Genomic DNA, 16,029 nt, shown 5'->3' on the forward strand with positions numbered 1-16,029 from the left:
TTTCTTCTTTTCCCTCTGTCCTGTCCTTTACCATCTGCGCTACAGAGATCAGTACTGGGGCCTGGGGTATGGGGATGGAGAGTGCATAGAAGTAAAAGGTGTCTGGTAAATTAATTGTCAAGCCCAAGGAAAATGCCCAAGAACTAAGCCGAGAATGTGAACACATTACTAGATCACCTGAAACTTGACAACTTCCCTCGTCATCCATCTTCCCGTCCTCCTCATTCCCACCCAGCAAGGCTCCAGTCCAAATAGCCCTCTCCAGCCTCTCTCCCAAGAGCCTGTGGGCAGAGGCTGCCCCCCACCCTGGCCCACCTTGTGCCGGCCTTCGTGTCCAGCTGTCCCTCATCACTCTCCTTCCTGTGGTCTTCCAGCTGCCCCCGACTGCCCTGGTCAGTGGGTCCTACTGGCTTGTTTTCTGTTGCAGGACCACCTTCAGCAGTGCTTATTTCAAGCTGTGCAATGTGCTAATGAGAACTGTGGGGAACTAGTCTTGCGGAAGGATCTGAAAGAGCATCTGAGTGCATACTGTCAGTTTCGAGAGGAAAAATGTCTTTATTGCAAAAAGGATGTGGTGGTAATCAATCTGCAGGTAACAAAACAAAACAAAAGCCAGTCATCCTGTGGGGCCGCCTTCTGCCTGAGTAGTCACCATGAATCAGGTAGAATCCCAGAAACACAGTTTTGCATCTATTTTTGTACAAGAGCAGGTCTAAAGAGTTAGCTGACCTGAGAATTCTGTGAGAAGCTTAGGACCTTCTCATTAGCTGGACTCTTCATTTGTCATTGGCAAAAATATTATTCAGCCACCTGCTCAGTGAGAGTGATGCCAGATGCAAGGTCACAAGAAGGTGGCAATAATGCCTACCCTCCATATTCTGTCTTCTAGTTGGAAAGGCAGGAGATAGGCATAAAAATAGGATGTGGGTGGGGCTAGCCAGAGGCATGATGGTTAAGGCGCTGGGCTCCCCCATGGCTGACTGTGGGATGAGTCTTGAATCTGGTGGCTTGAAAAATCATGCTGGATACATGTGCATGCATGCCCAAAATCCTGAGAGGAGAATGGGCAGAAGGGATTGCAGTGTGGCCATCTCCCCTGGGCAGTGATTTCTCACTTTGCCTCTCTGTTTCTATCTTTCTCTGTCTGTCTGTCTCTCTCTCTGGTGCGTGCCACAACCTTGGTCAAAAAAAAAAAAAAAAAAACGTGTGGGCATCTCACATGTAACAATATCCCCCAGTTTGCATTCTTTTGAGTATTGGGCCCTCTGACCTTATTTTGAATAATTAGAAATTTTAATTTATTTTTTGCTACAGGGCATGTATGCTCGCCAGAGAGAGACACAGAGAGATAGTAAGAGTGAGAGTAAAAATGATAAATCACCCTCCAAGGTGGGATAGCCAAGCTGCAATCCCTTCTCCATTCTCCTCTCAGGAGTTTGGGCATGCACACACACATGTCCAGTATCATTTTCAGGCAGTTGGGTTCAGGACTTGAACCATGCAGTCAGCCATGTTGGGGAATGAGTGCCTTAACTACCATGCCACCTGCTGTCCCCAAAATTTAATTTTTCAATTAAATTCTTTTACATCAAGAAAGCAGACATCTCTAATCCTTTTTTGGAACTAGGCCATAACCTCCTATACAGGGTAAATCACATGTTACATATCCCCAAAGAGACATGCGTGTGAATACTTCGAAGCCACCAGAGAGAACCATGGGCTTGTTTCATTACCTGTTCTCTGTTTCAGAATCATGAGGAAAACTTGTGTCCTGAGTACCCGGTGTCTTGCCCCAACAAGTGTGTGCAGATTATTCCAAGAATGGAGGTAACTGTAAATATTCCTCTCTGTAGATTTTGTGTAAGATACAGATTTCGAAATCACTATGGTTCATGTTTGAGAAAACCCCACAAGCAGAGGCCTAAGGCTTCCGTTAACTCAGGATCATTGTGTCCGAACTCCCTGCAAACTGTGCTCCATTTTCATCACAGCCTGTCCTTCCTTGCCAGCCCGGGTTCCCTCTCCAGGCCCCCTCCCTTCTTCCCCACCCTCCCTTGGTTCCCTGCTTGCTGCAGAGAGACAAGGCCATTGGAAATCAGTGGTAAATTTCGATAGCTTCAAGTTGTCCCTTTTGTAGGTGAATGAACACCTTGCAGTGTGTCCTGAAGCCGAACAAGACTGTCCTTTTAAACACTATGGCTGTCCTGTAAAGGTATGGAATACCTTTTTTGTTTTTGTCTCTATATTCTACTGTGTAATTTATTTGCCAGGTTTATTTTACCCTTTGATTCTGTTTAGGATGCAGAAGGGCATCTAATTCTCAAAACTTTAAGGCTCTTAATTATATTAGGGTTCTCTAGAGAAAAAATATAAAATATATCATGTTCTGTATTATTCCATATTTTCTGTAAATCTAAAAATCTCTTAATTAAAAAGTTTATTTAAAAAAATCATAAATGCCTGAACAAGGCCCCTTGGACTCAGATAAAAACTCTTCGCCCAAGTTCCTCTTTAGCAACCCATTTTCCAGGACCCCTCCCTTCTTGGGAATTCTGTTCTTCCTTCCCTCTCCTTCAGTAAATTCTCTGCTTTGTTATACAAAAGCAACAACAACAACAAAACCATAAATGCTAGGAGAAAAGACATGTGATTTTTATTCTCAAAATAAAGAAACCTGGGACCAGCAGATGGCGTAATGGTTACATCACTGGACTCCCACATGGTCGATTGTGGTTCAAGTCCTGGCCCCAGCACGCCTGGTGTGAATTTAAGCCACTGGGTCTGGGACTTGAACTGCAGTTGACTACATGGGACTTCAGCGACATAGTCATTACGCCATCTGCTGGTCTCCACTTTTTTTTTTTTAAATTTTTCAGGGGGCACATGCACTTGCCAGGGAGAGGCAGAGAGGGAGCATCCTTCCCCACATGGGACATGGTCATGCCACAATCCCTTCTTCATTTCTCCCTCCTTTTGGGATTTTGAGCATGCACATGCACGTGCTCACACAAACACCACCACCACCACCACCACCACCACACACACACACCTTGCATATTTTTCAAACCACTGGGTTGGGATTTAAACCATGCTACCAGCTGTATGGGATCCAGCTGCCTTAATCACCATTCCACTTGCTGACCCCGCAAATATTATTAGGAGAAAAGTAACCATTTCCTGTAAATATAGTCAATGATTTTGAAGACAACAAATACGCACAGGCTAGAATAAATGTCAGGTTGCATACCTTCTTTTTGTGTGTTTGAAGACTGAGTCTGGATGTGTTGAGTGCTTCCTGCCTCATCCTCTTGAGTCGCTGGGATTATAGCACATGCCGGTATGCCTGACCTTCAGATTGGACCAGGAATTAAACCTTGGCATCCCATGTGGTCCCAACCCGTGGAGCACAAACTCTTAGCAGTGTGGCCTACCACGGCAGGACATGGTACATACTTCTGCCCATGATCACTGGGTGGTGAAGGGATGCAGCATAGAGAACCAGCCTCAACCTCAAACTGGTCTGGAGATAATCCACCAAGGAGACAGGTTTTATGTGGAAATTAGTGAGATGATGATAACCACACATAATCACTGTCATATATAGTCATAAACACTCATATACTCCCAGGACAAGGAAAGAAATCAACACTGAGAACTTTGAGAGTGACAGGTGCTGTAAAATCCTAAATCTGGAAAAGGGACCCAGTAGAGTAATTTTTCCTGTAATCTACCTAGAGATGGGTGTATCTTTAAATAAGTAAAGTAGCAGGGCCAGCAGATGGCATAGTGATTACATTGCTAGACTCCCACATGGTCAACTGTGGTTCGAGTCCTAGACCTGGTGGCTTAAAATTCACACCGGGCATGTGTGCGTGCATGACCAAGATCCTGGGAGAAGAATAGAGGAAAAGGAATTGTGGTGTGTCCATACCCCCTAGGGGGTGAGTTTTCACTTTCTCTCTCACTGTCTCTGTCTTTATCACTGGCAAGTGTACACGCCTTAAGGCTAAAACTTCTAAATAAGTAAATAAGTAAAGTAGCAAAGTTGTGGGACTGACAGGTGGTGTGGTTAAGAGGGCTGGATCCCACATAGCCGGCTGTGGTTTGAGTCCTGGACCTGACAGCTTGAAAAACTTGCTGAACATGCATGCATGCATACCAAAATCCCAAGAGGGGAATGGAGAAGGGATTGTAGCGTGGCCATCTCCCCAGGAGGGAGGGATTTATCACTTTATTTCTCTCTCCTTATCTCTCTCTGCAAGTTCACACACCCTATAGAAAATGTAAACAACAACAAAAAAGTAGCAAAGTTGTTAAGTTTGCATTCACAGAATTCTCATTACTTCTCTTATTTTGGGAGCCTCTCAACAATGACTTCTATTTATTTTTTTTGAGAGTTTTTTTTGCTATAGGGTGTGTGCGCTCGCCAGAAAGACAGAGTCAACCATGACTTATTTTTCTCTTTGTATTGAAGGCTAAGCGGGGAAACCTGCAGGAACATGAGCATTCAGCCTTGCGGGACCACATGCTTCTGGTTTTAGAGAAGAATTTCCAGTTAGAAGAACAGGTAAATCTCCAAGTTTCAAATGTAAGGGAAGGCAGCAGGTGTGCTGGAATTTGTAGACTCTATGTTGGTATTTTTATATTCTCTGTTTCAGTATAAGTTGATTGGAGAGATGTTTTTATACTAAGTACTCAAACTGGCTCATAGTATTATAAAACATTCAAAATGGAAAGGACCTTTGAGGTCTTGGGGTCTACCCCATTCAGCAGATGAAGTAGCTAAGCTTTTAACTTACAAGTGGTAGAATTCAAATCTCAAACATGTGTCTTCTGACTCTAAGTCAGTGTTTCCTGTATAGACCATGGTCACCTGTAGAACCTATCCACACATCTTTTGGTTAATAACAGGCACTTAGTAGGTATTTGATGTTTTTAACTTAAATCACTATTTCTATGAAACATCAGTTGACTCTCTGTTGTAGGCACTATGGGTTTTATAAATTTTATAGTAAATCTAAATTCTTGCTTTGAGAAGATTTACAATTTGATAAATGTATCAGATAGACTTATTTTACTAAGCTGTAATTATGAAGCAGAATTACAGTAGTCCTAGATTGAGAAAATGTGGCACATGTACTCTCTGGAATATTACTTAGCCCTAAAAACACAATGAGACCCTAAATTTGTTTTAATAATTATTTTATTTTATTATTACTATTATTATTTAATTTGTTATAGGGCACATGTGCTCACCAGAGAGAGATGAAGAGAGAGAGAGAGAGAGAGAGAGAGAGAGCAAGAAAAAAATAAGAAAGCAAGCCGCCAGGTCTGGGGCTCAAATCGCAGTCGGCCATGTGGGAGTCCAGCACTCCAACCACCATGCCACCAGCTGGCACCAAGACCCTGACCTTTGATACAAAGTGGACGAATGTGGAAGATTTAATGCTAAACGAAGAAAGCCAGACTATGAAGGACAGACATTGTATGTCCCTGCTTAATATTAATATATACCCAATGCACTTTAAGCAGAAACTGAAAGACTGGAAGGTATAGTAGCAGGAAGGGCAGTTGTGGGTATTAGAGACAGTATAGGAGAGGGTGGGTAATAAAGAGTGGATAATAGGGAGTGGGAGGGAGGGAGTCAGGGAAAAAAACAAAGCATTTAATAAACACAAAAATGACGTTATCTGTTGATGATAATGTCTTTTTTTTTTTTTTTGAGAGGTTTTCGCTATAGGGTACGTGCACTCGCCAGACAGACAGACAGAGACATAGGAGACAGAAAGTGAGAAATCACCCCCCAGGGGGGATGGTCACACCGCAGTCCCTTCTCCTCCATTCTCCTCTCGGGATCTTGGGAACGCACGCACTCGCACCAGGTGTGAGTTTTAAGCCACCAGGTCCAGGACGTGAACCACGGTCGACTACGTGGGAGTCCAGCGACATAGCCATAATGCTAACTGCTGGTTCCCGATAATGTCTTAATATATGGTAATACCTTTGACTGGACTGATATGCGCTGTATTCATGCCAGGAAAAGCCATGTTGTACACTGTAAAGATGTGCAGTGAGTAAATGCAAATTAGGAAGAAAACAAAAACAGAATTACACTAGTCCCTCCTTATGCATGGGGAATGCGCTCCCAAGTCCCCCCATGGATCCCTATAGATAGTGCTAAAACTTAATTGTTTTCTTTTTTTTTTTTTAAATAGATTTTTGCTACAGGGTGTGTGCACTTGCCAGAAAGACAGAGACAGAGAGACAGAAAGTGAGAAATCACTCTCCAGGAGGGATGGCCACATCACAGTCCTTTCTCCTCCATTCTCCTCTCAGGATTTTGGGCACACACATGTAAGTGTCCAGCATGAGTTTTATGCTGCGGGTTCGAGACTCAAACAGTGGTTGATTACATGAGAGTCCAACGACGTAACCATTATGCCATCTATTGGTCCCAGTACTGAAATCTGTTGTTATTTTATTTTAACTCTATTTATTTATCTTATTTATTTATTTTAATTTGACCAGAGAGGGACAGAGAGAGAGAAAGAGAGAGAGAGATAGTGAGTGAGTGAGTAAGGAGGCGAGCCACCAGGTCCAGGACTTAAACTGTGGTTGGCCATATGGGAGTCCAGCGCCCTTAACCATCATGCCATCTGTTGGCCTCTCAGTACTGAAACTTTTGTATACAATATTTTTTACTGTATATACATATATGTGATAAAGTTTAATGAATGGATTAAGCACAGTAAGAGAGAAACAATCATCAATAAAAATAGAACAATTATAATATGCCTTAATGAAATTTATGTGAATATGGTGGGTCTCTTTTTCTGTCTCAAAATATCTTACTATGCTGTACTGTGGGTAAATGAAACTGCAGAAAGGAAAACTGCGTAAGGGGGGACTACTGTGTAAGTGCAAGTCTGTATAATGCTGGCCTTAGTGCCTGGGATGTTCATAGTAGACCTTAGTAAATGCTAGGGCTATTGAGCAATTATTATGAAAGTTAATTATTGTTAGAACATCTCAGAAGATCAGACTTTTCAAGCCTGTATAGGGAAGAAACTTCATTTGCAGACAGGTTGCTGAATTTAACCACCGTAGGTTATTTTATGATGTCTGATTTCACATTAAAGTAGATATGTGAATTTCAGGGTCAGATGCTGCAGAAAATTGGAAATTGATTGAATAGTAATTTTGGTAAAAATGCAAGGTATATTCCCAAATTCTTCATGTGTAATTGTTACATTGATCTATCCATTCATTGCGCCAATAAACACCATGTCGGGTACAATGTTTGTTGCTTGGGACCTGAGTGAAGGAGGGCATATCCTCCACCTTGAAGAATGCACAGAAATGTAAACAGACAAGTTGCTGTGCTTCATAGGACATGCTGCAGGGTGGAGACTGCCGTGGTCTGCTCTCGGGGAGCTGGGGCGGGCTCGTCAAGGTAGAACATCCAAGCTGTATCTTGACAAAAGAAAAGGCTTGTCAGTTGAAATGTTGTGGAGGAGGACATCAGAAGAGGAGAGGTTGTATCAAAGCAAGAAAACCCGAGAAATGCTGATGGATCAAAGAAGTGGGCATTTAGCGTGAATGGACTCCCCAAGGGTGAGATAAGATTTCTGGAAACTGGTGTTGCCAGGTGGCAAAGGCCTTCCATATTAAGTGAAGAAAAAATTTTTAATATTATTTTATTTAACTTTGTTTACTTATTTTAATTTGATCAGAAAAGGATGGGGTTGGAAAGGAGAGTGATAAAGCAAGCTGCCAGGTTCAGGACTCGAACTGCAGTCAGCCATGTGGGAGTCCAGCGCCCTTAACCACCACGCCACCTGCTGGTCCTAAGCTAAGAAATTTGAAACATTCTGCAGTCAGTTAGTTTTTAAGTCATTCATACTCTGCCTTCTTTCAGAATGAATTTAGGACCAAAGTTTGAACACATGTTTGTCAGTAATAGGAAGCTAGTGGAGGTTTCTAAATAGGAAAAGACTTGGCTATATAAGTTGGTTTGTTTTTTATAGTGAGATAGCTGGTAATAGAATGACACTTAACCAGAGAGGGCTCTCTAGAGCCATAACGCCTGGGTCTGCACCTGGCTCCACACTAGTCATAAGAGTTTAAGCCAAGTATTTCAGAAATCTCTTCTCCAGTTTCCTCATTTGTAAATGGGGTTGTGGTGAAGGTAAAATGAGATAATATAGTTAAGCTCTTAGCACAGTCCCTGGCACATAAAAAGCATTTCAGCAATAGGTGAAAGCTAGATAGTGGAGGAGGTAGTGGTAATGAGGGCTCAACTACAGCCATACCAGTAGGATGGAGAGAGGGTGTGGAGAGACATTCTGGGTTGAAAGAAAGTTGGGCGAAAACATGGAATGCTATTGACCGAGACGGGCACCACACGAACAGGAGCAAGTTAGAGATAAGGGTAGGAGAGAAGACACTGAGTTTGCTTTTGTTCGGGTGGTTAGGTGGAAATCTAGGGGCCTAGATAGAGGATTCTAGAGTCAGAGATCAAATAGTTGTTGTAGCCATTTGCACATTTGTTTATAAAACATACATCAAATGTCCTTTGTGTATCAGGCACTGTGCTAGGCTCTGGGGATAAAGAAATAAGTAAGATGTGGTCTCAAGAAACAATTTAGAGGAGGGAAAAAAAGACCAAAGCAACAATCAAAATGCAAGTTATAAAAGTGATGTTATTCACTAGAGTATGAATGGGGTACTGTGGACCGTGATGGGTGGTCTGGGTAGGTAGTACTAGTGAGGCAGATGTGCCCTTGAGGAGAGGTGGACTGTCTAGATGAAGAGGGAGGTATTTGAGTGAGCAGGACTTGCTGGGATGTAGGCGTCATATGGCCTTGCCAGGCAGAGCACACTGGGGAGAGACTGAAAGCTAGCCAGGGGCAGACCATGCAGGACCTGGAGTGGCCTTTATAGAAAGCCACTGAGTGTCAAAGCAGGGAAGGGCACAATACCAGATTTTCTTAACATTATTGTGGTCACAGTATGGAGAATGAGTTGGAAAAGAACCAGACTAAAGACAGGGAGAGCATTCGCTCATTTAACAAACACCCAGCACCGACTGGTGCCAGGCTCCAGTCCATTTGCTGGGGCTGTAGGGGACTGTGAGAGCCATGCCAGTCCCCGCTCCCTGTGGTACTTGCATTCTGGTGTGTGTCAAGGTTACAAGGGATAATGTAGGCCCAACTTAGAAGCTGCTGTAGCCATCCAAGTGAAAAATAATGAAGTGCTAAAGAAGATGAGATGAAATGAAAAATGAATGTGAGAGTTTTGTCTTATGTGTTAGGAGTTAAAGGTGGCAGATTGGATGGATGTGGCGATAAGATAAGTGTTGTCTAGGATCATGCTTAGGTTAATAGGATACAAATTCTGAGTAAACACACTATCCATATGTTTTGCCTTCTACTTGGCTTGCTGGTTGTGTGCTAGATGGGTTATTTTAACTGTTTTCTCATCTGAAAAATAAATGACTATTCGTACCTAACTCCTAAGGTTCTTTAAGGATTAAAAGAGCTAGTGAATATAAGGATTTTAGACATGTAAAAAATTACAGCTATTATTTTTATTGACACTATTTAACATCCACTATGCTCAGTATCCTGTGGTTGTTTGATAAGTACATACTGAATGAAGAGGACCAGTTCAGTAAATTCAGTCAAGTGAAGTCACTATCATTAGGTGAACCATCATGGTGGATTCAACATAGAAAAAGCTGACTTAAAATTCTGTGGATCTGATTTTTGGAATAACCTGCGAATATTTTTCTAGAATTACATGGGAGTCCGTCCACCTGTAAATATTTTCTTAGAAACTTGTGTGTGTGTGGGTGTGTGTGTGTGTGTGTGTGTCTGTGTGTCTACACAGATATTTTCATTGAGAAAGTCAGGTATTTTCCTAGAATGACATGGGAATCAACCTGTAAATATTTTTCTGGAAATGTGTGTATGTGCACGCACGCACATGCATGTGCGTGTTTATTGTTGGGAAAGTCATGATGTGTTTTTATTTTTCTATGTTTTTCAATGCAAAATGTGTTTTTAAGGCTGGCATATGGTGTGGTGGTTAAGGTACTGGACTCCCAATGCCTGACTGATTCGAGACCCGAACCTGGTGGCTTATTTCTTCACTTTCCCTTTGGTCAAGTTAAAAATAAATAATTATGACAAATTTAAAAAAATTATTTAATTTTTTAAATACATTTTGACTTTCCCAGTGACCCAATATTTATATTTTCTGAGAAACTATTTTTTACCTGCAAGTAGTGTTTTAACTTGTATGCATGCATCTCAGTGACCTTATTTGCATTCCCGTTACTAGATTTCTGACTTATATAGGAACCTGGAACGCAAAGAAAGTAAAATCCAACAGCTAGCGGAAACCGTGAAGAAATTTGAGAAAGAGTTCAAACAGGTTGCACAATTGTTTGGCAAAAATGGAAGCTTCCTCTCAAACCTCCAGGTGAGAAATGGCCATCCCATTCAAGACCAAGATTTGGCTTTCATTTGGCACTGAGGACTTTTCTTTTAATTTTTTAAATGGAAATAATTTCAAATATATATAGAAAAGCTGCAAGAATAAAATGGCGCAAAGAATACCTAAATGTCTTTCAGCCATTGTCAACATTTGTCCCTTTGTGTCATCATTTGTACTCTTTCACTCCCCCTCATCCTTCCATGTGTGTCTGTCTGTGTTTTCTTTCTGAACTATTTGAGAGTACACTTCATATACTATAACTCCTTATCGCTACATACTTCAGTATGTATTTCGTAAGAAATTTTTTCCTATAACCCCAGTACATTTAGCAATGTCAGTAAACTTAACATTGATACAATACTTTTTTATAATTTATGGTACTTAGAATTTTAATTAACATTGGGCCCATAAAATCTCTTGATTTCAGATTCATTGAGAGCATCTGTAGTTTTGCAGTTTTTTAATCAGCCAAGTGTAACTATTAATTCCATTAGGAAGAAAATGTTTTAAACATTATTACAGTATAGCAAAATATTGCTTTGTAAATCATGATTGTTAAATAATCATAAGTTAATTTCTAATGAATAATATTTTTATCTGAATCATAAAATTTACAGTGAAAAAAATTTCAAGACATGAGCAATGTATTTGAAATCTGGATTATCTCAGAAAATCTAGGGCATATATCTAATTTTCATATATACACAGTATATGTGTATGTTTATATATATACACATATGCATGTATGTGTACAAGGGGACTTCAGAAAGTTTGTGGGAAAGTGAGATTAAAGTACAAGTTTATTTTGGTGCAAAAAAAGTTTAAAGTCCATGAATAATTTTTTCATAATATATGCATTTTCCATTAACTTTTTTTTGAGACTTTTTTGTTTGTCTGTTTTGTTTTGTTTTTGTTGTTTTTTACTATAGGGTACATGCACTCACTGGAAAGACAGAGAGACAGAAAGCGAACAATCATCCTCCAGAGGGGATAGCCATGCTGCAGTCCCTTCTTCATTCTCCTCTCAGAATTTGGGGCATGCACAAACACGCATCTGGTGTGAGTTTGAAGCTACCAGGTTTGGGACTTGAATCACAGTCAACTGTGGGCGTCTAGCAACATAACCATTAGGCTATCTGCTGGTCTCTTCCATTAACTTTTTGAAGATCACTTGTGTACATTTAGTCATGTGTCATTTAACAATAGGGATATGTTCTGAGAAATGTGTCATTAGGTGATTTCATTGTGCAAACATCGGCATATACTTACACAAATGTAAATTATATGACCTACTCCACACCCATGCTACTTGGTACAGCCTATTGCTCTTAGACTACAACTGTAGCTATACTGAATACCGATAGGCAATTGTACAATGGTATTGGTGTATCTAGACATAGAAAAAATACAGTAAAAATATGGTATAAAAGCTAAAAAAATGATACACTGGAATAGGGCACTTGCTGTGATTGGAGTTTTCAGGACTGAAAAGTTGCTCTGGGTATACCAGGGAGTGCATATAAAGACCTAGGACATCACTGTTCCCTGTTGTAGACTTTATCAACACTGTATACCTAGGCTATCCTAAATGTATAAAAATACTTTTTTCAATAATGAATTTTTGTGGGGAGTGGCCAGCAGGTGGTGTGGTGGTTAAGGCACTAGACTCCCACATGACTGACCACAGTTCAAGTCCTTGACCTGACGACTTGCTCTCTCACTTTGCCTCTTTTTCTTTCTCTCTCTGGTGAGTACACATGCCCTGCAGCAAATTAAAAATAATAATAAATAAATCTTTAAAAAATAATAATATTTTTTAGAGGTTTTTTGCCCTAGGGCGTACATGGTTACCAGAGAGATAGTGAAAGGGAAAGTGAGAAAGCATCCCCTAGGAGAATAGCCACACCACAATTTGTTCTCTTCTGTTCTCCTCCTGGGATTTTGAAAACACATGCACATACACCCAGCATGTTTCAGACTGGGACCCAAGCCATGGTTGACCATGTGGGAATCCAGCAGTATAACCGCTACGCCATCTGTTGGTCCCAGCAGTCTTCCTTTTTAAATTTCTTGATACTTCTGTAATAAAACAGTTTGGTATTCTTTCTTGATATCCTTCTTCAATAAGCTTTTTTCTTTTTTCCCAGAGTTTAGGACTTTTAAAAAAAAACTTGTCTTAAAGTCATCAAAGCAAAAATCATGACAAAACGTTCTGCTTTCCTTTACAATTCCCCAACGCTAAAAAAAAACTATTGTAGGGGAAATAAATGGTTTTGTACACGAGATAAAACAATATAAATTCAAAACTTACAGATAAGGGTTAGCTCTATTGCTCATCCCTTTAAAAAATTTATATGAATATCCAATCAAAACTAACAAGAGGATCTCCCTTGAAACGTTATTTCTACGGCTTTCCAAGTAGACCACAGGACTGCACACTGTCTTGAACTGTCCTCAGAAGGCTCTGTCAGTGATCAGATAACAGAGTAAAAATCGCTTTCAAATGGAAGAGGGAAGACAGAGGGACAGAGAAACTATTCAAATTTCATCTTCTTTCCTTGTGACTTATGGTCTCCTCCTCCTTCCCTCCTCCTTAGAAACCACCTCACCCTCCAAAGCCTCCTCGGCCTCTGCCATCAAATTCACTTCTGCCTCCACCTCAGCCTCCAAAGCCTCCTCTGTCTCCACCACAACCCCCGAAGCCACCTTCACCCTTAGGTTTGGCCCCAGTCCAAGGTAACTTTGTTTCCATCAACTTCACCGTCTTCCATGGCCTCCTTGGCAGCTTTGGCATCTTCCTCACTGTTAAAGTCTACAAAATCAGACCCTTTAGAGGATCCTATTTCTTGGTCAGTGACTATCCTTGCACAAATAGAGCCATCAAAAGACTCCTTTAATGTCTCTTCAGTGGTATCCTCAGACAGACCTTTGACAAACAAGAGTTTTGGAGGGCTGACTTCTTGCGTTAGGTGATCCCCTGGGTCCTTGCAACTCCAGCCTGACTGCTCTGCCTTCAATTTCCCTTTTATTACAGGAATTTAAAGCTTCTTTAACATCTTTAAATGAAGCGGATTCTATAAATGCATATCCTTTAGGTTTGCCATCTTGGCTCTGAGGCACTTTGATAAAAGTTGTCTTCTCAAATATTTTCTGAAGTCTTTCCTTAGTTGCACTGTAGAAGAGGTTGCTCAAAACCAGAGGTTTTTGTTTTTGTTTTTAATTTATTTATTTTAGAGGGTTTTGGTATAGGGCGTGTGCACTTGCCAGAAAGACAGAGAGAGAGAGACAGAAAATGAGAAATCACCCCTCGGGACGGCCACACCACAATCCCTTTTCCTCCATTTCACTCTTGGGATCTTGGGCATGCATGCACATGTGCCTGGCGTGAGTTTAAGCCACCAGATCTGGGACTCGAACAGCGGTCGACTACATGAGAGTCCAGCAACATAGACATTATGCCAACTGCTGATCTCTCAAAACCAGAGTTTTTGATTCACCACTCCAAGTGCTATTCTTTCTACCTCTTACAGTCTTGATTTTGACCCAGTGTAGTATAGAGAAATGGACCGTCCATCAATCTCTATTCCCTGCTTTTCTTTAAAGGTTTTCTCTGCATCAGCTTCTGTCTTAAATTCAGTATAAGCAATCCCTTTACTTTTTCCATCTTTGCTGATTATTCTGATCTCCATGGCATCTTCAAATACTCCTTTTAATTCATCTTGAGTGACTTTGTAGGGGAGATTTTGGGCCAAAAGTGTTCTTGCACCTTGATCTTTCTTATTGTCTTTTCCTTTTGGTTCTCTAGTTGAATTTCATTGCCAAAGACTTTTAAACCAATGAGTTCCAAAGCTTTTTCTAGATCTTCAGATTCAAAGTCAACATAGCCAAACTTCCTAGATGTACCAATTCTGACATCCACAACAGCAAGATCATTTTTAGCAAAAATATCACTACTACCAGTTTTTAATTCAGGAATAGTTTTGTTATTGTTCAAGTTTCCAACAAACAGATGGAAGGATGTAGCTGGTTCTGTGGCTTCTACCTTCTGTTTCTTGGCCTCAGGAGCTGCTTTCTGTTTGGTCATTTCCTTTTGTTCTCCAGAAACTTGACAGGCTCTTCCTCTTCTTCATCTTCCTCATCAACCTCATCTTCATCATTCTCATCTTCATCATCCTCTTCATCTTCAGCCACGGTCTTAGCTTTCACAGGCGCAACTTTTGCAGGAGTTTTCTTTCCTTTGGCTGATGCGGTCCCCATAGCTGTTTCTTCATACTCATCTTCCTCATCCTCCCTCCTCTTCATTCTCCTCTGAGGCTGGGGTGGCAGCTTCTGCTTCCATCACTGCTGGCTCAGATTCATCCTCATCTTCATCCTCATCATTTTCACTGTCTTCTCCTTCCTCCTCATTGCTGTCTTCTTTCTTGGCATTCTTGCCATTCTTTGCCCCCTTGGCTAGGATGGCAGCTCCTTTCTTACCAGGAGTTGCTACCAATGCTTTGCCTGCGGTGGTTCCCTTTTTGCCAGGTGTTGTGACTGCTTTGGCTGTATAACTGTCTTCTTGGATGGTATGGCAGCTGCCTTTTTGCCTGGGGTGACCACTTCTTTCTTGGGTGTGGCAACTGCAACCTTTTTTGTTGGGGAAACTACCACTTACTTTGCTGGAGTTATGGCAGCCCTCTTCTCGCTTTTCTGCGGGTTTTCTGGAGTTGTGGCAGCCTTACCTTTTTACTGAGGGATGATAACCTCTTCTCCACTGCTATCATCATCTTCATCTTCTGACATTTCCTCATCCTCTCTGTCTTCTTCTATCTCCTTTGGAGGAAGAGCCATTTTTGGGGGAGTCACCTTGATTTTTACCAGCCTTAGTGAGTTTCACCATGATGGTGGCTTATGATGGCCGAGTATATAGTGGGCAGATGAAACAGATGAGTCTTGAGGAACTCCAGTGACATTGATGGCAGCCGTGGGCCCATAGATCCTGGAGCATGTATGCTCAGCTACCAGCTGGAGCTTGAGACTCTATAAACTTTCTTCTATTAATTTTTTAAAAAAACTTTTTAAGCGTTTTTGTTCAAATGAAGGATGTAAACACATACATTAGCCTAGGTCTGTCTACTCAGTCATTTGAACAACATTACTACTGCTATGATGTCCCTAAACAATAGGAATATTTCACTTCTACTATAATCTTAGGGGACCACCAGTGTTTTGCAGTCTGTAGTTGAACTAAACATTGTTATGTGGCACATGACTAAATATGTACATGTGTGTGTGTACATACACACACACAGAGAGAGAAATATACACACACACATATATGAGTGTATCCAAGAAAAAAAATCCATCATTTGTTACTATCTCACTTCTGAGCTTTTTGTAATACAAAAACTGATCAGTCAGAATTAAGGCACTTAAGGCAAGGGTGGATAGTCTTAGTTATTCTCTTCTATCTGAGAGAGCAACTGGGTCTTCCCCAGGGACTTCTGCACTAATTGAAGTGTTCAGGCCAGAACAGGTGGTCTCATTCCT

At 41.1% G+C, this 16,029-nt stretch overlaps 1 protein-coding gene and 1 long non-coding RNA gene across 2 annotated transcripts in view; one reads left to right on the forward strand and one right to left on the reverse strand.

Moving 5' to 3' along the window:
- Positions 1 to 16,029, forward strand: part of TRAF5 (TNF receptor associated factor 5) — a 63,488-nt gene that overhangs the window by 41,912 nt on the left and 5,547 nt on the right. The window contains exons 5-9 of the mRNA XM_027766375.1: positions 428 to 592; positions 1,750 to 1,827; positions 2,138 to 2,212; positions 4,475 to 4,567; positions 10,345 to 10,485. Of these exons, the coding sequence (XP_027622176.1) occupies positions 428 to 592; positions 1,750 to 1,827; positions 2,138 to 2,212; positions 4,475 to 4,567; positions 10,345 to 10,485 (552 nt within the window). The remainder of the gene's footprint in view (positions 1 to 427; positions 593 to 1,749; positions 1,828 to 2,137; positions 2,213 to 4,474; positions 4,568 to 10,344; positions 10,486 to 16,029) is intronic.
- The window catches only part of LOC102477417 (uncharacterized), a 26,902-nt gene continuing 17,547 nt past the window's right edge, over positions 6,675 to 16,029 (reverse strand). The window contains exon 3 of the long non-coding RNA XR_336741.3: positions 6,675 to 7,473. This is a non-coding gene — a long non-coding RNA (uncharacterized LOC102477417). The remainder of the gene's footprint in view (positions 7,474 to 16,029) is intronic.

This window comes from Tupaia chinensis, unplaced genomic scaffold (genome assembly GCF_000334495.1).
Source record: "Tupaia chinensis unplaced genomic scaffold, TupChi_1.0 Scaffold142846_1, whole genome shotgun sequence".
NCBI classification, from domain to species: Eukaryota; Metazoa; Chordata; class Mammalia; order Scandentia; family Tupaiidae; genus Tupaia; species Tupaia belangeri.